The sequence below is a fragment of the Salmo trutta genome, chromosome 11 (genome assembly GCF_901001165.1).
Source record: "Salmo trutta chromosome 11, fSalTru1.1, whole genome shotgun sequence".
Lineage (NCBI taxonomy): Eukaryota > Metazoa > Chordata > Actinopteri > Salmoniformes > Salmonidae > Salmo > Salmo trutta.
In genome coordinates this window covers 13933205-13957382 of record NC_042967.1, presented here as the reverse complement: position 1 = coordinate 13957382, position 24178 = coordinate 13933205, and the positions used below count along the sequence as shown (strand labels likewise).

At 43.3% G+C, this 24178-nt stretch overlaps 1 protein-coding gene across 3 annotated transcripts in view; it reads right to left on the bottom strand.

Annotated features, from left to right (window-relative positions):
* Window positions 1-23178, bottom strand: part of LOC115202250 (type II inositol 3,4-bisphosphate 4-phosphatase) — a 200972-nt gene extending 177794 nt beyond the window's left edge. For 2 of the 3 annotated variants that reach the window (XM_029766259.1, XM_029766258.1), the window contains exons 1-2: window positions 22919-23176; window positions 10358-10402 (exon numbers count right to left, since the gene is read on the bottom strand). In XM_029766259.1, coding sequence (XP_029622119.1) covers window positions 10358-10402; window positions 22919-23021 — 148 coding nt within the window. In that variant the 5' untranslated portion in view covers window positions 23022-23176. Of the gene's footprint in view, window positions 1-10357; window positions 10403-22918 lie in introns of all 3 variants that reach the window. The other variant, XM_029766256.1, reaches the window with a different exon arrangement.
* Window positions 23179-24178: the final 1000 nt, after the last annotated feature.

Sequence of the window (24178 nt, the reverse complement as noted above, 5' to 3'; positions counted from 1 at the left end):
GGCACTACGAAGGCAGAAGTGAGGGAAAGGAGCCAGTTAAATAGATGGATTAAACCACAGTTTGAGACAGGGCCGTGTGACTAACAGTCCTTGTGGATCCGTAGTGACATAGTGACTGTCGTTGAGGTAACAGACAGTGTGACATATGGTACGGAGTGTCAGGGACAACACATCCTCTTAGTAATGTTGTCACCAGACTGGAGCAGACAGGCAACGTTCCGCTATTGGATTCCCCTGGGCTAATACATTTCCTTCATCACCGTGGGCTAGAAACAGTGTGAAGTGTGTGTGTGTGTGTGTGTGTGTGTGCTTGCAAGCAGGCATGTTTGTACACGTGTGTGTCAGCCCACAAAAAAACATCATAGATTAGCCTTTCGGCCTTGGTTGCTCCAGGAGGCCACAAAGCATCTGCCATCAGGGTTAGTTTCTAAAACACAATATAAAAACTACTGTTCCAGAATGTGTTTCCATCTAAATCAGAGCTATAGGGAGATGCCTCCACCATGTCTAACCAGTTATCATGGAGCTGCAGCGCCAGGCAGAACAAAACAACACAGCCAACCACGACGTGGCGCTATCTCTCTGTTCCATCCGATTGATTCTACATTGTGACGCTCACCTGTTCTTCCACCAACAACCAAGATCCTAATATTAGATATGTTGGAGTTACAGTAAAGAGCTGGAGCCACACAGGGCTGAAGAAAGCAGCGCTAGAACGGATGAGGCAGAAGAACAGACATGCGCACAGTCGCGCACTGAAACCCACTTCTATTTTCTCAGGGACCATAGACGATCCGCTCCCTCTGTTCCTCAACTTTACCATCTCTCTCTCTCTCTCTCTCTCTCTCTCTCTCTCTCTCTCTCTCCTCTCTCTCTCTCTCTCTCTCTCTCTCTCTCTCTCTCTCTCTCTCTCTCCTCTCTCTCTCTCTCTCTCTCTCTCTCTCTCTCTCTCTCTCTCCTCTCTCTCTCTCTCTCTCTCTCTCTCTCTCTCTCTCTCTCTCTCTCTCTCTCTCTCTCTCTCTCTCTCTCTCTCTCTCTCTCTCTCTCTCTCTCTCTCTCTCTCTCTCTCTCTCTCTCTCTCTCTCTCTCTCTCTCTCTCTCTCTCTCTCAATCAATCAATCAATCAATCAATCAATCATAGTAACACATCCAATTCGGCCACCCTAGTCATAGACTGTTCTCTCTGCTACCGCACGGCAAGCGGTACCGGAGCGCCAAGTCTAGGTCCAAGAGGCTTCTACCCCCAAGCCATAAGACTCCTGAACATCTAATCAAATGGCTACACAGACTATTTGCATTGACCCCCCCCCCCCCCCCCTTTCTTTTACACCACAGCTACTCTCTGTTGTCATCTACGCATAGTCACTTTAATAACATGTACATATTACCTCAACTAACCGGTGCCCCTGCACATTGACTCTGTACCGGTACCCCCTGTATATAGTCTCGCTATTGTTATTTTACTGCTGCTCTTTAATTACTTGTTACTTTTAATTCTTATCCGTATTTTTTTTAAACTGCATTGTTGAGTTGGGGCTCGTAAGTAAGCATTTCACTGTAAGGTCTGTTGTATTCGACGCATGTGACTAATAAAATTTGATTTGAAGTGTGGTATAGAACTGGGGAGTTGCTCAACAGTGTTTGGTCCTCTCCAGTTCAAAGGCTCAGAGGATCTCTGACAGGTCCTGGGATCTCACCTAATATCACACTCTACTGAGGATTGACATGTGACAGTGGACATCTCTATCCGCATCGCTTCACAGAGTGATAGGACCAAAGCCACAGCCATTAAATTCAACTGCTGAGTTTATGAGGTCAGTAACATTTGAGAGAGAGAGAGAGAGAGAGAGAGAGAGAGAGAGAGAGAGAGAGAGAGCTGGGGATGAGCGAGAGAGAAAGAGAAAATTGGAAACTGAAACAGGGATATGAAAAAGAGACAAAGAAACAGAAAAGAGAGAGGGAGGGAAGGAAAGAAAGAAAGAAAGAGCAAGAGAAAAATTTGAATATATTGACACTTTTCAAGACGAATTCACAGGGAATTTGTTTTAATACAGTACCATCTCCTCTGTGACCTTACAGGGAATCTAAATTCCATTAGAAGGGCAAATGGGGAGAGAAAGGGAGACAGTGGGGGTTGCTATGGGAGACAAATACACCACTCTCCAGATGAGGATTATTAATCACGATAATTATATCAGCGCTTCAATTAATTTGACAACATTATTTGCATCTGGCGCCTCCATTTTCACAACTGCTCAGTGTTCACCATCAGGTCTGTGGAAAATATAACAATTCATGTTGTGGAGAGAGTCTATACATCTGACATGTCAATTAAACAGAGAAAATGACAACCATATGATGTTAGACTAGTGAAAGATGTAGAATTAATGGACAGATGTTGATTCTGTGAAGTCTACAAAATAAAGAACTCACACCATGAGGTGAGGAGCTGACTGGTGAATGATAATCTATACCGGGGGTCTCCAACAGGCTGACCTCTAGCTATATGCAATTTTTCATGTGTTCCATTGCAAACTGTCATAAACAAATCTCACAAATCTCCCAGCTACTAACTAATCAACGCAACATTGACATTATTCCACCCATGGTTAGCCACTATTGGCTTAAAAAGCCAAACCTAACACATCTGCCAATTCATTTCCAGCAGTATTGCCCCTATCCGTCTGTGTGGCGCGCGCGTTTGTCTATCACTCCATGTGTAGCCAGTTGATGTGATAACCGTCTTGTGAGTTGACAGAAATACTTTCCCCAAAACCCTTATCCATTAAATGTTAACTGCAAAGGCGGCTTACCTGGCAAAAGTATATCATGAGTGAGTATATCATTTGTATCTATTATTTATTATTTGGAAACTTTGCCATGAAATGAACAGCAGCAGTACAGAACCATCGCTAGACCAGCTCATTAAGCTCGATCGGCACGTTCCTGTGCAATTAAAGGGCCAGACGCGCAATTAAAGGGCCAGATGTGCAATTAAAGGGGAATTACACTCAAAAATCTATTAGCTTTCTTCCAAACCTACATTTGTTTCGTCTTCTGCTGATATTTAGCAATTGACATGGACTCATAACATCCAATTTCGTTGTTTATCTATGAACAATTGTAATTTCGAGAGTGACCCCCCCCAAAAAAATACAACTGAGAGAACATAATTTGCAAAAATATTAAACACAATTTGGAAAATAATCACAGATTTTATATGGCCCCCCTTAGAGTTGCTAATTAACCATTATTTTACTAGATATATTGACAGGAAACTACTTTCTCTTGTACACTAAGGACCTGGGGAAGAGAAGAACGTGCTTATCTGAAAGCTAGAAAAAAAATTGTAGCTCGCAATATGTTTCATTTTTTAAAAGCAGCTCTCCTGCTAGAAAAGGTTAGAGACCCTTGCTCTATACAAATGATAAATAAAGTGGCACACTTCTCTCACCTGGCTTTGGACTTATTTAAATAGATGCTGATTGAGTGTCATAACAGAATAGGCTCCAGTAAATCTTTGAAGTGTGTTTGTACCATGTCAGATTGACACACAGTAACAGATGTGGACTGTTTGCATCCATGCTGAAGAGAGTTTGCCTTCAAATTGGTGGTTCTTTTTCTGGGAAACAAATTGGCCACTTCCCTTCCTTTACCCTGTATCCATGCTGAGTTGAAATTATGATTGGGCCTTTGTTAAAGGAGCTACAGTACAGGGAGTTATACAACGGTTGCCTGGTGACCCAAACTGCTCTATGTTCGCTACATACTTCAGTCTGAGACTGCCATCATTGAAGTCATTTGTGGGGATGTCAAAATGCGGGGTGTTGTAGAAAAAAAGTCTTCAGTGATTGGATAATCTCTAACCAATCAAAGTATCATAGCCCACATGTGTTCTGGCTCTGGCCCAACCCATTGGTTTCTGGACCAATCAGAACGGTTAGAATGTGTTTACGTTCTAGAAATCATCGGGGAGGTACTCCGATCCAGACTTATTGCGGAGAAGAAATGAACATCCGTGGGCTTGGCGTAGCATTTAGCCGGAGCAATTGCATCCTGCGCCAATTGTATCCAAATATACTATGGGGCTCCACTCTTTTGAAACGTTGAATGTGTGTTTCCGTTGTTCCAACATCCAGGGTACATCCAAAATGGCACCCTATTCCCTATATAGCACACAAAGTAGAGCACTATGTAGGAATAGGAAGCTGTTTTCTAAGATCTAGTCGAGGTCATTTCCAAAATAGATGCTACCTTCAACTTGTTAGAAGTGTGTTTCCCTCAGAACATTACTAGACAGAAGTAGATGAAGAGATCTACTGTAGTATTGTTAAAATGGCCTCCTGCACCTCGCTTACACTAATTATAATATGGCCATGATCATCAACACTAGTGATCAAAGTAAAGCTTGATCCACATTGACAAAAACTACTGTACTTAAAAAGTACGGTAAGGGGTTTTGAAATGCCCCTCTGTGTGTGAAGTGGTCGTTTCCCTCTGTGTATAGCTCAGAGAGGTAACACACAGGTTACCTGAATGGGAAATGAAGGACACGACACTGGCGTTTCAAACATTGTTTTCCGACGTTGGCATTATCAAAAGACAGCCGCACCTAATTTGTGTGCCGAGCGACAGCTAATGAGGGAAGCCGATTAATCAAGCTTTAATTGGTAGTTGGCAGAGTGTGTTGGGAAGGTTTTGAAACCACCTTCAACCCCCCCCTTCTCCTCCTCCTCTCCCCCGCATCTCCTCCACTCCCCCGGGGTGTGAGTCTCATCTCAGCTGGGTGGACTACCCGTGAACCCTGCCTAAACCCCAGAACACGGTACCCAGAGGAGGAGCTGCCAAGCTGGGCATCCTGACGCAGCGGCAGCCCCTCTCCACGGAGACTTCCCCCTGGAGGCCACTGAGAGAGAGGCTTCCTGTTGTGGCACTGGGCCATTGGGAATGCTGATGTTCGGAGGCTACTGGCTTCAACCAATCAGACACTGGCCAGGAGGGTGTTTTTATGCAGAATCATCCCACTGTTTAGACCTCTAAAGAGAAGAGTGTCCTTCCACACCATGACTGCCTGAGAGACTGTAGCCACTGTGGCGGTCAAACAAAGTCCACAGGGAGATTAGGCACGGTGACTACAACCAATCAGGCTACAGTACAACTAAAGGCCATGGTGTCCGTATGCAGATTCATACTATGGATGTCTATGTAGGGCTTAGTTCCACAATGCCTGTAGTGTTTAGGTCAAACAAAGTCCATGGAATAGTGACAAACAATTATAACGGCAATACATAATGGACACTATGTGAACTCCTGTGTTGACAGTACTGTTCAGACCCGCTGTAGGTATGATGTTGATATACCTGCATCACTTCAAGCTGAATGAGTGAATAAAAAGCCTAATGCGTAGTTAGTTTGGAGTGCGTAGCCGGGCACACCGTTTGACACCAATCATTCCTCCGAAAAGAATAATCCTCCACAGTTACTAGGCAACAAGTGGAAGTAATGCTAATGTTTCTGCGGCTGATGAATACGAGGCGTGCTAAAGTGTTATGGGTAACTGAGAGGGACTACTTTTTAGCATTCTAAATTCTCCCCTTAGTGACCTCGCTCACGAGAAGCAGCTATATTTGTTCAAAGATCGTTATGAGGTTAAATGTTAGGTTATTGTGAATCTCTCAAGACTCTTCCCTTTTGCATTCAAAGTATGCAGAGTTCCTATTTGATTGTGCTAAGATAACAAGCAGAATACTTAGCAGCCTTTATGTTAATATCTGTGGTTGGATATTGACAGGATATCCTCCCACCTTGGTCGTTACTTTGTAAACATCATACGCATAGTACTAAAAAAAGAGGCGATTACGAGTGATGACGATTTTTTTAAATCTAAAACGCAGATAGCATACAAACTTCAGCACACATGTGGATGATGTGTCAAGTGGAAAAAAACACAAGCTTTCGCTTGGAGAACACCCTCTAGGGAAAGAGGCTAACATAAGGCAGTGCACGTTAGAATCTACTCGCGCACATCCATCAGAATATACACTGAGTGTACAAAACATTAAGAACACCTGCTCTTTCCATGACATAGAATCCAGGTGAAAGCTATGATCCCTTATTGATGTCACTTGTTAAATACCCTTCAATCAGTGTAGCTGAAGGGGAGGAGATGGGTTAAAGAAGGATTTTTAAGGCTTGAGACTTAAAATGTGTGCCATTCAGAGGGTGACGACAAAATATTTACCTGCCTTTGAACGGGGTATGGTAGTAGGTGCCAGGGGCACCAGTTTGAGTGTGTCAAGAACTGCAACGCTGCTGGGTTTTTCATGCTTAACTGTTTCCCATGTGTATCAAGAATGGTCCACCACCTAAAGGACATCCAGTCAACTTGACATAAATGTGGGAAGCATTGGAGTCAACCTGGGCCAGCATCACTGTGGAACGCTTTCGACACCTTGTAGAGTCCATGCCCTGACGAATTGAGGCTGTTCTGAGGGCAAAAGGAGGGGGTCCTTAATGTCTTCTACACTCACTGTATATCATCCTACGAGGGAAGGCAGAGCTAAATGAGCAACGTCATAGGGCATAAATGATGTGGAAAGAATGTGGCAGGCACCTCTTTCACTCAGTTCCCTCTTTCTTTCACCTCTATCCATCTCCTAAGAGAGTTCTTGATCACAGATGCACAGCGTATTCTCTCTGCTCGTCATCCACCTATTCCCTTACGATCCTGAGCTGCACATCAACTGTCTTCACTCATTTACTTTACAGAAGACGAGCATGTCGCTTGTCAGAAACCTTCCCTTCGTACGGTTAAAGTGAGAAGATATTCCAGCCGGGTGGAGTAGAACGCACAAAGAACGATTTATTCGTACCGTTTTCTCTAAATCACCCACTCTGATGGTAATTGATAATTAGGGCCAGAAAGAAATCATTTTGGCTGGAATCATTGTTTTATTTGTCACGGGTGATTAGCTTGTCGTGATACGAGACCTGCTGAACCATCGACATCATTGCCAAGCCGTTGATTTTTTATTAGCCGAGACCTAACCTAGAATCATCTCATCCCGTTATGAAATGTACTCGACGCTTACTGGCAAAGCTTTATTCAGCCAAACTGCCCTTAAAGGTGCAGTCTGGGGTCTGGGAATCTCTCTCTCACTGTCAGTCCTTGGAACTAGAGTGATGTCTATGAATTTGAGAGGGGTTACATTTTCCTAACCACTTCACTCAGCTGTGTACTAAAACAAGTGACAGGGTGACTGTTTTTGTTATTGCCATTTTATGCTCCAAGAATATACTGTAGCTTGAACCCCAGGTAGGTGAAGAGCCCTCAGCTTTCAAGGATTACCAAGAAACCCCTTTTCTTTTGCGGTTTTCAATGGATGTATTCCTGGTATTTCTGGCAATAACATTTCATGAATCAATCAAGCGAGAGAGAGAGAAAAGGAAGGCATGAATAAAAGAACTGCCAGCCTCTATCAATAAAAACACATGTACCTCAAGCTAAGAGCTTCACGATAATCATGTTTTCCCTAAGCAACAAAAGCCCTTTCAGTCAAAATGTTGAATGGCAACTGAATAAAATACACATGTAATTTAAAGCCTAGGTAAACACAACTGGTATTTACAGTTTGATGGATCAAGGGAAGAAGATGTGGGGGGGACGTCTTGCTGATGTAGTAGGCCGACACACACACACACACAGAGAGAGAGACAGAGTGATACGCACTTGCTTACATGCGCGCACACTCACACACACGACACACAACCACTGCAATTATATAAACATGTCACCCTTTCCTCAGCAGCTGCCAAGCAGACTGACTCCATTGTTCCAGAACATTTACATTAGAACAGAAGCCACTTCCCAACCTCTGGAGAAGCATTGCATCACTACACAAAGACTCACAGTGCATTTTTATTCAGCTCTACTCCAGTCAATTCTATTGTCACCTAAATTAAATGTGTTATGCAGTACAATGGTTAACAGGCCAAGGGGACCATATATTTGTTTGTACACTGTGTGTGTGGTGTGTGTGCCCGCACACTAATAGACTCTTGCATGCGCGCGCGCGCGCACACACACACACACACACACACACACACACACACACACACACACACACACACACACACACACGCGGTCCTTAACTGCAGATAATCTGTCTAGAAATGAAACCGAGCTGGGAGTCCCTGTATGTGTGCACCAGCACTCAAATTGCAATCTGATTGGCCAGCTGCTCTCCTGCTGCATGTTGCTGGTCTGCTCAGCAGGCATTGTGGGTAGACAAAAATGTCCAGAGTGTTCAATGGAAAACATGTCCATATGTTGTTGTTTTAAATCTACAACAGTGATGTGTATTAATATGGCGTTTTATTATCTCTATACACAGATGAAAACAATATATTTGTGATGAGCAGAGACACATTACCATTTAAATGATGACTTGACTGAGTTACAGAGTTACACACTCAGACCCAATAACTAGGGCCAGGAGTTGTTCTAGACAACTGACCTGACCAGGAAAAACTCTGGACCCCAGTTTTACCTGGTTATATCACCTGGTAAGGAAAATACACTGGCTTTACTGATAACACAATGCCTGGGGGTGGTCAAGATGAAAGATTATGGCTCACCTCTCTCCCCCTCCCCACCTCCCAAGCCAATGAACCTCTTCTCCGTACTCAGAGCACTGCAGCTAAGATTCACATAACCCACCCTGTCAGACTCCAACACAGTGAACCTTGTCATGGGCAACAATGCATCGACCAAAAATACAACTCTCCCATTGCAGAAGTATAAAATATACATGAAACCATCTCCAACAGTTGAAAAGGAAAAAGAACCAGAACCACTCTACTGTAAGACAGTCAGGAAGAAGAACCAGAACCACTCTACTGTAACACAGTCAGGAAGAAGAACCAGAACCACTCTACTGTAAGACAGTCAGGAAGAAGAACCAGAACCACTCTACTTTAAGACAGTCAGGAAGAAGAACCAGAACCACTCTACTGTAAGACAGTCAGGAAGAAGAACCAGAACCACTCTACTGTAAGACAGTCAGGAAGAAGAACCAGAACCACTCTACTGTAAGACAGTCAGGAAGAAGAACCAGAACCACTCTACTGTAAGACAGTCAGGAAGAAGAACCAGAACCACTCTACTTTAAGACAGTCAGGAAGAAGAACCAGAACCACTCTACTGTAAGACAGTCAGGAAGAAGAACCAGAACCACTCTACTGTAAGACAGTCAAGAAGAACCAGAACCACTCTACTGTAACACAGACAGGAAGAAGAACAGAATCACTCTACTGTAACACAGTCAGGAAGAAGAACAGAATCACTCTACTGTAAGACAGTCAGGAAGAAGAACAGAATCACTCTACTGTAAGACAGTCAGGAAGAAGAACCAGAACCACTCTACTGTAAGACAGTCAAGAAGAACCAGAACCACTCTACTTTAAGACAGTCAGGAAGAAGAACCAGAACCACTCTACTTTAAGACAGTCAGGAAGAAGAACCAGAACCACTCTACTGTAAGACAGTCAAGAAGAACCAGAACCACTCTACTGTAAGACAGTCAGGAAGAAGAACCAGAACCACTCTACTGTAACACAGTCAGGAAGAAGAACCAGAACCAGTCTACTGTGTGTGTGTGTGTGTGTGTGTGTGTGTGTGTGTGTGTGTGTGTGTGTGTGTGTGTGTGTGTGTGTGTGTGTGTGTGCGCGCGCGTGTGCATGTGTGTGCGCGTGCGTGCATGTGTGCACGTGCGTGCGTGCGTTTGCACACGCATGTGTGTACATGTGTATGTTTGACCGGTCTCATAGTGGCCTTCTGTCGATAGGAGGATGTGTCTGGCTCTCTGAGCTCTGACTACATGGTGAAATTGGAACCCTGTGGCATGGAATAAGATGATAATCACAGAGAGAGAAGAACAGAGAGAGAGAAGAACAGAGAGAGAGAAGAACAGAGAGAAGAAGACAGAGAAGGACTAGAGAAGAAGAACAGATAGAAAAAGAAGAACAGAGAGAAAAGAGGAACACAGAGAGAAGAGGAACACAGAGAGAAGAGGAACACAGAGAGAAGAGGAACACAGAGAGAAGAGGAACACAGAGAGAAGAGGAACACAGAGAGAAGAGGAACACAGAGAAGGAAGAAAAAAATAGAGAGAAAGAAGAACAGAGAGAAGACTAGAGAGGAGGACAGAGAGAAGAAGAACAGAGAGAAGACTAGAGAGGAGGACAGAGAGAAGAAGAACAGAGAGAGAATGACAGAGGAGGACATAGAGAAGAAAAAGAAAACAGAGAAGGAGAAGAAGAACAGAGAGAGAACAGAGAGAGAAGAACAGACACTTACCCAGGCTGAACTCCACATGGGGCAGCTTGGGAATCAGGATAACACCTGTGATACAGAAACAGAGAGAGAGGAAGATCATTAAGAGAAAATACAAAGCTGTCCACTCATGAAAAATTTATAATCTGAGATAATTCAGACACCACACACACAGGCGTGCAGACACCGAAACACACCAACAGACACACCGAGAAAAAAAACACAGACAGACACACCGAAACACACGCGCGCACACACACATTTCACTGCAAAGGGCAAAACCATCTATCAAATAACCATTCATCTCCATATTAACCACTATGCCCTCTACGACCATTTCATTTTGGCTTTTAACGAGGTTGACGAGCATGGCACCTCTCCTCCAAATGAAACCCAAATGAAAGGCAATAAAATCCAACACCACTTCAGTGCCAGTCTTTCCATTCACTCTACGGTAGTAAGCATGGAAAAATACCTTCCCCCATCATCAACACAATATGTCTTCAGAGAGGTTTAACACTGTGGCTATGTAACGGCTCGGAGCGAAACGCCTCGCGTGTGATTGATGGCCCGGTTCGCTTTAGATTATGCAAACGGGCTGCAATCTATTTATCCGATTGCGGCGTGTGTCACAGCCAGAGTTCCCCGACATCCATCGCCCTGAATGCCCAGCTCCCCCTCTCCCCACAACCACCCCAATGGGGAACTAATGGAGGAGGCTGGGTGGTGGGGAGGGGGGGATGCCATCGGTCGTACCCACCATCTGATGCCAGTATGACGGGTATCATCGAGGCATGAGCTCACCACCATAGCTGGAGGGCAGCGTGCCAAGAGAGAAACTCACACACTCTCTGCAACACACACAAGCAGAAACACAGACCCGCACTCATAAGCACACACACGCACACACACACTCAGTGCACCCCCTCGACCTCGTTCCGCAGTGCCTGGGCAGAATTGTCTTCTCTTCCAGCATCATCAACCTGGCTAATGAAGCGTGGGTACTCTACACGTCTTGACGTATGGGCCGGGTGTTACAAACACAGCACTCTGGGTAATAGTCAACACATTTTCTACCGAAGACAGATCATATCATTAGGTTACTAACTCATTTTATTATCAGAAATCACTAGTTAGCTATAATCACAAGTCAAACATTTTGAATGCTTAGCAGGACAGGAAAATTGTCTAATTCATGCACTTATCAAGAGAACATCCCTGGTCATACCTAACTGCCTCTGGTCTGGCGGACTCACTAAACACAAATGCTTCGTTTGTAAATTAGGGCTGAGTGTTGAACTGTGACCCTGGCTATCTGTAAAATTTAAAAAACAAGAACATTGTTTCGTCTGGTTTGCTTAATATAAGATATTTTAAATTATTTATACTTTTACTTTTGATACTTAAGTACAAAACCAAGTACTTTCAGACTTTTACTCAAGTAGTATTTTACTGGGTGACTTTTACTTTTAATTGAAAATTAAGGTATCTTTACTTTTACTGGGTACTTCTACCACCACTGGTTATACTACCATGACTGGTGTTTAACATTAAGACTATGTGACATGTTAATAACATGATACTACCATGACTGGTGTTTAACATTAAGACTATGTGACATGTTAATAACATGATACTACCATGACTGGTGTTTAACATTAAGACTATGTGACATGTTAATAACATGATACTACCATGACTGGTGTTTAACATTAAGACTATGTGACATGTTAATAACATGATATTACCATGACTGGTGTTTAACATTAAGACTATGTGACATGTTAATAACATGATACTACCATGACTGGTGTTAACATTAAGACTATGTGACATGTTAATAACATGATACTACCATGACTGGTGTTTAACATTAAGACTATGTGACATGTTAATAACATGATACTACCATGACTGGTGTTTAACATTAAGACTATGTGACATGTTAATAACATGATACTACCATGACTGGTGTTTAACATTAAGACTATGTGACATGTTAATAACATTATATTACCATGACTGGTGTTTAACATTAAGACTATGTGACATGTTAATAACATTATATTACCATGACTGGTGTTTAACATTAAGACTATGTGACATGTTAATAACATGATATTACCATGACTGGTGTTTAACATTAAGACTATGTGACATGTTAATAACATGATATTACCATGACTGGTGTTTAACATTAAGACTATGTGACATGTTAATAACATGATATTACCATGACTGGTGTTTAACATTAAGACTATGTGACATGTTAATAACATGATATTACCATGACTGGTGTTTAAACATTAAGACTATGTGACATGTTAATAACATGATACTACCATGACTGGTGTTTAACATTAAGACTATGTGACATGTTAATAACATGATATTACCATGACTGGTGTTTAACATTAAGACTATGTGACATGTTAATAACATGATATTACCATGACTGGTGTTTAACATTAAGACTATGTGACATGTTAATAACATGATACTACCATGACTGGTGTTTAACATTAAGACTATGTGACATGTTAATAACATGATACTACCATGACTGGTGTTTAACATTAAGACTATGTGACATGTTAATAACATGATACTACCATGACTGGTGTTTAACATTAAGACTATGTGACATGTTAATAACATGATATTACCATGACTGGTGTTTAACATTAAGACTATGTGACATGTTAATAACATGATACTACCATGACTGGTGTTTAACATTAAGACTATGTGACATGTTAATAACATGATATTACCATGACTGGTGTTTAATATTAAGACTATGTGACATGTTAATAACATGATATTACCATGACTGGTGTTTAACATTAAGACTATGTGACATGTTAATAACATGATACTACCATGACTGGTGTTTAACATTAAGACTATGTGACATGTTAATAACATGATACTACCATGACTGGTATTTCACATTAATACTATGTGACATGTTAATAACATGATACTACCATGACTGGTGTTTAACATTAAGACTATGTGACATGTTAATAACATGATATTACCATGACTGGTGTTTAACATTAAGACTATGTGACATGTTAATAACATGATACTACCATGACTGGTGTTTAACATTAAGACTATGTGACATGTTAATAACATGATACTACCATGACTGGTGTTTAACATTAAGACTATGTGACATGTTAATAACATGATACTACCATGACTGGTATTTCACATTAACACTATGTGACATGTTAATAACATGATACTACCATGACTGGTGTTTAACATTAAGACTATGTGACATGTTAATAACATGATATTACCATGACTGGTGTTTAACATTAAGACTATGTGACATGTTAATAACATGATACTACCATGACTGGTGTTTAACATTAAGACTATGTGACATGTTAATAACATGATACTACCATGACTGGTGTTTAACATTAAGACTATGTGACATGTTAATAACATGATACTACCATGACTGGTGTTTAACATTAAGACTATGTGACATGTTAATAACATTATATTACCATGACTGGTGTTTAACATTAAGACTATGTGACATGTTAATAACATTATATTACCATGACTGGTGTTTAACATTAAGACTATGTGACATGTTAATAACATGATACTACCATGACTGGTGTTTAACATTAAGACTATGTGACATGTTAATAACATTATATTACCATGACTGGTGTTTAACATTAAGACTATGTGACATGTTAATAACATTATATTACCATGACTGGTGTTTAACATTAAGACTATGTGACATGTTAATAACATGATATTACCATGACTGGTGTTTAACATTAAGACTATGTGACATGTTAATAACATGATATTACCATGACTGGTGTTTAACATTAAGACTATGTGACATGTTAATAACATGATATTACCATGACTGGTGTTTAAACATTAAGACTATGTGACATGTTAATAACATGATACTACCATGACTGGTGTTTAACATTAAGACTATGTGACATGTTAATAACATGATATTACCATGACTGGTGTTTAACATTAAGACTATGTGACATATTAATAACATGATATTACCATGACTGGTGTTTAACATTAAGACTATGTGACATGTTAATAACATGATACTACCATGACTGGTGTTTAACATTAAGACTATGTGACATGTTAATAACATGATACTACCATGACTGGTGTTTAACATTAAGACTATGTGACATGTTAATAACATGATATTACCATGACTGGTGTTTAACATTAAGACTGTGACATGTTAATAACATTATATTACCATGACTGGTGTTTAACATTAAGACTATGTGACATGTTAATAACATGATATTACCATGACTGGTGTTTAACATTAAGACTATGTGACATGTTAATAACATTATATTACCATGACTGGTGTTTAACATTAAGACTATGTGACATGTTAATAACATGATACTACCATGACCCACTGCTAAATGACGTAAATGTAAATGACTGGTGATGAAACTTCAATAGTCTGTATGGTGAGAAGAAAATACCCTTGTCAGGGATCATGGGACAATGGCAGCTGTTGAGCTGCTCAAGGCCCATCACTTTACCATAGGGGACAGCCAATCACAATCAGCCACTTTATAGCTCTCTCACAGGGCTCTAATCACTCCACCAATCAGCCACTTTACAGCTCTCTCTACCTCACAGGGCTCTAATCACTCCACCAATCAGCCACTTTACAGCTCTCTCTACTCACAGGGCTCTAATCACTCCACCAATCAGCAACTCTCTCTACAGGACTAACACATTTAATTCATCTGTAGGTCTACAGGACTAACATTTTATTCAACTGTAGGTCTACAGGACTAACCCATTTAATTCAACTGTAGGTTTACAGGACTAACATTTAATTCAACTGTAGGTCTACAGGACTAACCCATTTAATTCAACTGTAGGTCTACAGGACTAACACATTTAATTCAACTGTAGGTCTACAGGACTAACACATTTAATTCAACTGTAGGTCTCCAGGACCAACCCATTTATTTCAACTGTAGGTCTCCAGGACTAACCCATTTAATTCAACTGTAGGTCTACAGGACTAACCCATTTAATTCAACTGTAGGTCTACAGGACTAACCCATTTAATTCAACTGTAGGTCTCCAGGACTAACCCATTTAATTCAACTGTAGGTTTACAGGACTAACATTTAATTCAACTGTAGGTCTACAGGACTAACCCATTTAATTCAACTGTAGGTTTACAGGACTAACATTTAATTCAACTGTAGGTCTACAGGACTAACCCATTTAATTCAACTGTAGGTTTACAGGACTAACATTTAATTCAACTGTAGGTCTACAGGACTAACCCATTTAATTCAACTGTAGGTCTACAGTACTAACCCATTTAATTCAACTGTAGGTCTACAGGACTAACCCATTTAATTCAACTGTAGGTCTACAGGACTACCATTTAATTCAACTGTAGGTCTCCAGGACTAACCCATTTAATTCAACTGTAGGTTTACAGGACTAACCCTTTTAATTCAACTGTAGGTCTACAGGACTAACACATTTAATTCAACTGTAGGTTTACAGGACTAACATTTAATTCAACTGTAGGTCTACAGGACTAACCCATTTCATTCAACTGTAGGTTCACAGGACTAACATTTAATTCAACTGTAGGTCTACAGGACTAACCCATTTAATTCAACTGTAGGTCTACAGTACTAATACATTGTCACGTCCTGACCAGTAAGGGCTCATTTTGTTTTGTTAGTTTGGTTAGGGCGTGGCAGGGGGGGTTTGTTTTTTTTTGTTTTTTGGGGGGGGGGTTGATCTATGTTATTCTATTTCTATGTTTAAATATCTAGTTTTTCTGTTTCTATGTTGGAATTGTTTGGGGTTGGTCTCTAATTGGAGGCAGCTGAATCTCATTGCCTCTGATTAGAGACCCATATTTATGTAGGGGTTTTATCATTGTGTTTTGTGGGTGGTTTATTTCTGTTTATTATATCTTACCTGACAGAACTGTTCGGCTGTCGTTTTTTGTTTCTTTGTTTCAGTGTTCAGATCAAATAAATTCATGATGAGCACTAACCACGCTGCGCCTTGGTCTACTCCATTTGACAGCCCTTACAGAACCACCCACCACAAGAAGACCAAGCAGCATGGAAAAGAGGACTGGACATGGGAGGACATCCTGGACAGCAAGGGATCCTACACGTGGGAAGAGATCCTGGCTGGAAGGGATCATCTCCCATGGGGACAGGTGGAGGCAGCCAGGAGAGTGGGGGCAGCAGGAAGGAAGGCCCACCGGCAATGTTGTGAGGGAACACGGCTGGCAAGGAAGCCTGAGAGGCAGCCTCCCAAAACATTTTGTGGGGGGCACACGGGGAGTTGGGGAAGGTCAGGCAATAGACCTGAGCCAACTCCTCGTGCTTATTATGGGGAGCGTTTGGCGTGGAGAGCACCGTGCTATGCGGAAGTGCACACGGTCTCACCCATCCGCACGCACAGTCCGGTGCGGTCGATACCAGCCCCCCGCAAGTGCCGTGCTAGAGTGGGCATCCAGCCAGGGAGAAGTGCGCCGGCGCAGCACATCTGGCCACCAGTGCGTCTCCTAGGCCCAGGCTACCCTGCGCCTGCTCTACGCACGGCAGCCATCATTCCTCAGCACAGCCCAGTTCGCCCTGTGCCAGCACTCCGCCCGTGTCACGCTACAGTAACAACTCAGCCAGGATGGGTTGTGCAGGCCGTGCGCTCCAGACCTCCAGTGCGTCTTCAAGACCCGGTCTATCCTGTGCCTGCTCCCAGAGCCAGGCCTCCTGCATGTCTCCCCAGCCTGGTGAATCCTGTGCCTGCTCCCAGAGCCAGGCCTCCTGTGCCTGCTCCCAGAGCCAGGCCTCCTGCATGTCGTCCGGCGCTGCCAGAGTCGCCCGCCAGTCCGGCGCTGCCAGAGTCGCCCGCCAGTCCGGCTCTGCCAGAGTCGCCCGCCAGTCCAGCGCTGCCAGAGTCGCCCGCCAGTCCAGCGCTGCCGGCGAGGGTCCCCAGTCCGGGGTCTGCGTTCCGCTCCTGGGCCACTGCCGTAGGGGGGAGGATTGGGAGGGGGGGTGTAGCACAAGAACCGTCGTTGACGGTGGCCACCCTCCCTTCCCTCCCTTTAGGTTTGGGGTTGTGTTGTGTTTTTTTTTTTGAGGTGCATTTCTTTGTCTGCACCTTTGGGGGGGGGGGGGGGGGGGGGTACTGTCACGTCCTGACCAGTAAGGGGTCATTTTGTTATGATAGTTTGGTCAGGGCGTGGCAGGGGGGATTTGTTTTGTGTGTTTTGGGTTGATCTATGTTCAATTTCTATGCTTAAATATCTAGTTTTTCTGTTTCTATGTGGGATTGTTTGGGGTTGGTCTCTAATTGGAGGCAGCTGAATCGCATTGCCTCTGATTAGAGTCCATATTTATGTAGGGGTTTTCTCATTGTGTTTTGTGGGTGGTTTATTTCTGTTTAGTATATCTTACCTGACAGAACTGTTTGGTTGTCGTTTTAAGTTTCAGTGTTCAGATCAAATAAATTCATGATGAGCACTAACCACGCTGCGCCTTGGTCTACTCCATTTGACAGCCCTTACACACATTTAATTCAGCTGTAGGCCAACAGAGATTTTAGAAAGTCAAGAGATACTCCTTTCACTGTTGAAGTCAACATGTGGCAACAACTATCCAAGATGATATTGACTTGCCTCTAAATTGTACACCAAATTACAAAATGATGTATCAATAGAGAACAGAATCCATGCACCCTCATAGCTGTACCAACTTCCACTACCAGGGACTATGTAATTGACCCCTTACAGGAATGGAATTAACCCAACTGCGGCCAAACAAATTCCTAATTAGTTTGACTCTAATTGCACCAGGAGAGAATTAGCCAGGTGTATAGACTAGACGAGTTGATAAACAAACAGGTGACCCAATTCCAGTGTGTTGGATTAGCATGGAGAGACAGAGAAACACAGGTGCAGTATAATGTACAACCTACGCTACTCCTCTGGCGTCATAAATATGGAAATAGACCAATGAGGGGGGTCCTTGGAGATGCACCGGAGGAGACTACGCACACACATGCAGGCATGCATACACTCAAATCAGACACACACACACACACACACACACACACACACACACACACACACACACACACAAAGGACTTGCACGCACACATGAACACTTGCACAGACTAGCACACACACACCGGAGGGGGGCCACGCCAAGTGAGGTGTGCCCATCTGTGATACATTTCATATGAATCTAGAAATAATAGCTCTGGTATAGGGAGGAGGGAGGGAGAGAGGGAGGGAACGGAGGGGGTAATGTATTCTGAAGTGCACAGGGTGATTTTTCTGGGACGACAGCCCTAATGAACCTCCAAGGACTTGCGGGGGGGGGTCCTGTGTCTCGCAGATGCTCGTTTAACCTCCCTCCCTCCTCTCTCTCTCTCTTTCCTCCCCTTCCTACGTGTTTACCACTTGGGGCCGGGCCCGTAACTCTTTCCTCCCCTTCCTACGTGTTTACCACTTGGGGCCGGGCCCGTAACTCTTTCCTCCCCTTCCTACGTGTTTACCACTTGGGGCCGGGCCCGTAACTCTTTCCTCCCCTTCCTACGTGTTTACCACTTGGGGCCGGGCCCGTAACTCGGAGAAAAGTGGGAAGGCGGAGGCCGGAACTCGGGAGGAAGACCCACGTGGGAGTGCTGCTCATTCACAGTTCTCACAAAATGATGCCAGAGAAATTCCTCCTCCTTCCCTCCCTCCATACCTCCCACCTTGCACGCACCTACATCCCCTGCAGAGCGTCGAGTGAGCAGAAGCCACGTGGTGAGAAAATGAAGCAATTTCCCTGAGAAGGAGAAGCCTGGAAAAGCCCTGGCGTGGCTGTGAAAGTGGGTTAGCAGCCGTTGTTACGACGATCTTAATCACCTCACTTATCCCTTTCATGAATAGATATTACATTTACGAGGCCGGGCCCAAGACATAGTCATGTTTTTTTCTTTTAATATAATTTACCTAGGAGTAGGGGAATGCATTGAACGCATTACCCATAATTCACTGCCTGACGAGGGCTCAGTGGGATTTGAAACTTGGGAGAAAAGAAATCTCTCGCCGTCTCTCCTTTTTCTGGAGAAATTGCCGTTACAGAAGAACACCTGGACTATGCTGATGATTCAATCACCAGAACGACAGCAGCTAGCACGGCCTGCTGCTTACACACACCTGACTAGATTGATGTTTTAACAAAAGGCCCAATAAGTGGTGGTAGAATGGGGAGAGTGAGTTACTGTCACATTAAGGGCCTGGGACCTACTAGAGAGAGGACAGACAGTTAATGGTGGTGGAAGGATTTGTCACCTAGGTTTAAGGAAGCGGTGTGAAACAGTTAAGTTGCGTGTTAATGAGGTGGTTTTAGACTGGTGAACCAGGAGGGATGGATAGACGTCAGAGGGTTAAGTGGTAACATCCAGACTAGTAAAGGTTCAAATCCTAGATACTAAAGGTGGATTTGTGTTTTCACAGCTTGGGTCGTAATGGATTGATAATGAGGTTATCTAACTATAAGCTATATCCTGCTTGTAACACTATTATGATGCTTATAGTGCCAGAAACACTACGATAACATAGGCCCATGAGTATAGTCAATGTTGATATGATTCATACAGGGGACTGTTCAAAACTGTGTCAGTCAGGGTCAAAAATATAATGGATTCTGACCTTTGACCTCTTTTAGACTTTTGATGTAGAGCGCGTGGGCGCAATGAATACCTAACTCTCTAGTCTAGGTGACCTGAACGCGCCAAGGCTGTCTCATCTCACCCAACGCTGTTCCCACCGCCTCTTATCTTCTACGTCAACCCAGCGACAAGAGAAACAAATTCACCTTGTGATTGGTAATGGGAGGTTGTCAACCTGTCTGTGGCTCTGTAGCTCTATAATTACCTTCTTTGTTCAATTCCCTTCTTCCGTTTCCCCCTCCGCACTTTGAGAAAACAAAAACGGAGGTGTTCAACGGCAGCGTCCCAAATGGCACCCTACTCCCTACATGGGATAGGATATGTATGGGCCCTGATCAAAAGCAGTGTTCTATAAAGGGAATAGGGTGCCATTTGGAATGCACAGGTTCAGAGCAGAGGTGTTCATTATTACCCACTTAAAGTTGGGCTGGAGGGAGGGATGGAGGGAGGGAGGAATGGAGGGAGGGAGGGACGGATGGAGGGAGGAATGGAGGGAGGGATGGAGGGAGGGCTGGAGGGAGGGAGGGATGGAGGGAGGGCTGGAGGGAAGGATGGAGGGAGGAAGAGGGGGAAAAAATAGCTTTAATTGACAGGAAATGATCTTATTTTGACGTATATTTCAAAACATCCCCTGATCCCATAAGCTGTGATGAGGAGAGGAACGAGATAGAGAGAGAGAGGGTTTGTGTGTGTGTTTGTGTGTGTGTGTGTGCTCCTTGTTCCTCATTTTTCGTTCATTTTCATAAAGGCTTCAATCACTAGCTGTTACCCTTCAGGGAAGACATCCGCGTTTAGCGTGCTACGATGCTAACAATACTGAGCCCTATGGTGAACTGCAGTATTTGTCCTCCTGAAGAGCCATGGCATCAGCCGCAGGAGGAGACAGAATGGAGGCTCAGTGCCACCACTGAAATCAACGCTTATCTCATTATCATGCACCTGGAGTGATGACCACGGGAGATGTATTTTGCCTCTGCCAAAGCTTATTAGTGACAACAGTTTGGCCCACACGGTGGTTTTTAGGATCCTTAGCACACACACACACACACACACACACACACACACACACACACACACACACCAAGAAATAACATTTGTTCTTAAAGGGGTACAAACGCTGGTCACTGTTGTGGTACCCTGAAAGGTATATTCTTTGTACCTTTAGTTCTAGGTACATAATTGTACCCTTGCAGCTGGTACCTTAAAAGAGCCAATAGTGTACCTTAAGGGACATGATAGGTCCTATTAAGTGGCAAAGATGTACCTCTAAAAAGGTTCTGGGATGTTGTTTTAACACTGTAGGGTGTAAAACTGTATTTTCATATTTCCCAGGGTGCCTTTCAGATTCATTTCAGAGTTATCAGTACCACCCATGACTGTGTTTGCTAGTGACAGAGACATGGTTGTTGCATTCATGGCTTTCAGTCTTGTAGCTTTCACCAAGTGAGTGCCTAAGTGAAAATGTTATCATTTAAATTAAACTCTTAATGACAATACATTAGATATATCATAAGGCCATACTTTGACAGTCCATTTTTACCCCTGAAACTGCTGGATTGCAGGCCACATCAGGCAAGTCACATTATGATGGCTTGCAAAGTGCTTTTTAATTCCTATTGGAATCCAGCCAGAGTTAGGATATTTAAAAAATGTGAACTTTTAATCAACTGCAACCTGCATTTAGAATGACTGCCAAGGTAGACAAATTGATTAACAATCTAAATGGGAACAATCTCAGTAACGGGTGAAAGAAGTCCAACTACTAACAAATTGGATTAGTTTAGAAAAATGTATGTTATTTATCTTTGTGTAGCATACGATCAATCAATCAATTTGCATGAAAAAACACACATATTGAAACAAACAATTCTGAAAATCCCCCTGCAATAGAGCATGCCGAACAGTACCATGTGAGATCATTATGTGTACCTTTGAAGGTACATTGTGCATTTGATCTTTTTTTACCCCAGGGAACAATACTGTACCATAGCCATATCCTTTTTTTCTGAGAGCGTAGACATAGTCACGCACGCACAATCATGTATGTCAATAAGCTTCAGACAAACAAATCTAACCACTGGGCAAAAAATGACTGAATCACTATATAATATACAATAATACTAAAAATATATGCTATTTAGCAGACTCTTTTCTCCAAAGTGACTTACAGTGATGCCTGCAGACATTCTACGTATGGATGGGCCTGTTAAACAACGTTATTTCAACGTCATTTCAACAAAAACATTCAAAGTGATGACGTTGAATCAACTTGGAAAACTGGATTTGAAAAAAGTCATCAACGTAAGGACATTTTGTATTTTTTTCACACAACTTTCAACCTAAATTCAATGACATGATGACATTTTCTATTTATTTAATCGTTAGTGGTGTCCAGAGGGGTAGAATGCAGAGAAGTGGAGCATGAGGGGTGGAGGTTAGTGAAGGATGGATGGGGACAATTGAGGACACAGGTAAAGGGAAAACAGAGAGAGAATGAATGAGAAAGCAAATAGGAGAGGGAGAAAGAAAGAGAACGAGATAGACGGCGAGAACGAGGAGAGGATGAACGAGCAGCATTCTAAGAACGAGTGAGGGAACTAAAGAGAGAAAAAAGCTGTATCTACAGCAGGGAAGGCCAACTCCAGTCCTCAGGGGCCTGAGTGGTGTCACACTGTTGCCCCAGCTAACACACCTGACTCAAATAATCAACTAATCACAATCTTCAGTATAGAACGCAATTAGTTGAATCATCTGTGGGGATGGGGGGAAAAGGGTGACAGCACTTTGGCCACCGAAGCCTACAGTAAATGGAGATCTCACCAGCTCCGGTCAGTCCATCTCCTCCGGTCAGCGGCTCCCCCTCCTCTTCCATCATGTCCACCCTGCACTCATGGCTGAGGTGCCGTGTCCCACCGTCCTCCATATCCACGGCTCTCCCTCCTCTTCCTCCAAGGAATGCCACGGTCCAGTCCAGCTCAGTACCGGCTATCGCTTCCTCGCGAATCCTTACGAAAGGCTTTGAGGCAGATAGGATCACCTCTCACTCTCTCACTGTTGCGTCGCTCTCTCTGGCAGCATAAAATACGCCTTTAAAAACGGAGGAGAGAGGGAAGTGGGGGTCCAAGAGTGGGGAGGGGGGAGGGGTGGGGTGGGAGGGAGGGGATGAGGGACTGAGGCAGAGAATGAAAGAGAAGGCAGGACAGAATTGATGTTAGGTGCGATAAACAGATCAATCCATCAATCTTGTGCTGTCAGATGGAGCACCTAGACTAGACTGGTGGAGGCAGGCAGGATTGGACGCTGACGTTCTCTCTCTCTCTCTCTCTCTCTCCTCTCTAACGCACTGCCACAGCTAGATCCAGGCAATGCAGCAGGGGACTCTCTCTCTTTCCCTGTGTGTTCCTCTCTCGCTCTCCCTCCCCTTTCTCTCTCGCTCCCTCTCTGTTTTTCTCTCTCTCTCTAAGAAAGGCAATTAACAAGACTATGAGTGCTGAGCTCCTTATGGGAGATCTGCCATGCAGCAGGTGAGGCTAGCAGATGCATACGGCAGAGCACATGAAAACATAGAGAGAGAGAGAGAGAGAGAGAGAGAGAGGAGGAAGGGAAAGAGAGAGAGGGGAGGGGAGAATAAGTATGCGTGCAACTGTAGCACAGTGAGTCTTAGAGAAAGATTTTTGTTATATTGTTTATTTCACTTTTGTTTACTATCTATTTCACTTGCTTGGGCGATGTTAACATTTGTTTCCCATGCCAAGAAAGCCCTTTGAATTGAAAGAAAGAGAGAGAGAGAGAAAGAGAAAGAGAAAGAGAGAGAGAGAGAGAGAGAGAGAGAGAGAGAGAGAGAGAGAGAGAGAGAGAGAGAGAGAGAGATTTGCCTAAACATCAGGTAACTTCCACAAAGCTGTGAACGATCTGAGACAAGGCAAGAAGGGCATTCTATGCCATCAAAAGGAACATAAAATTCGACATACCAATTAGGATCTGGCTAAAAATACTTGAATCAGTTATAGAACCCACTGCCCTTTATAGTCGTGAGGTCTGGGGTCCGCTCACCAACCAAGAATTCACAAAATGGGACAA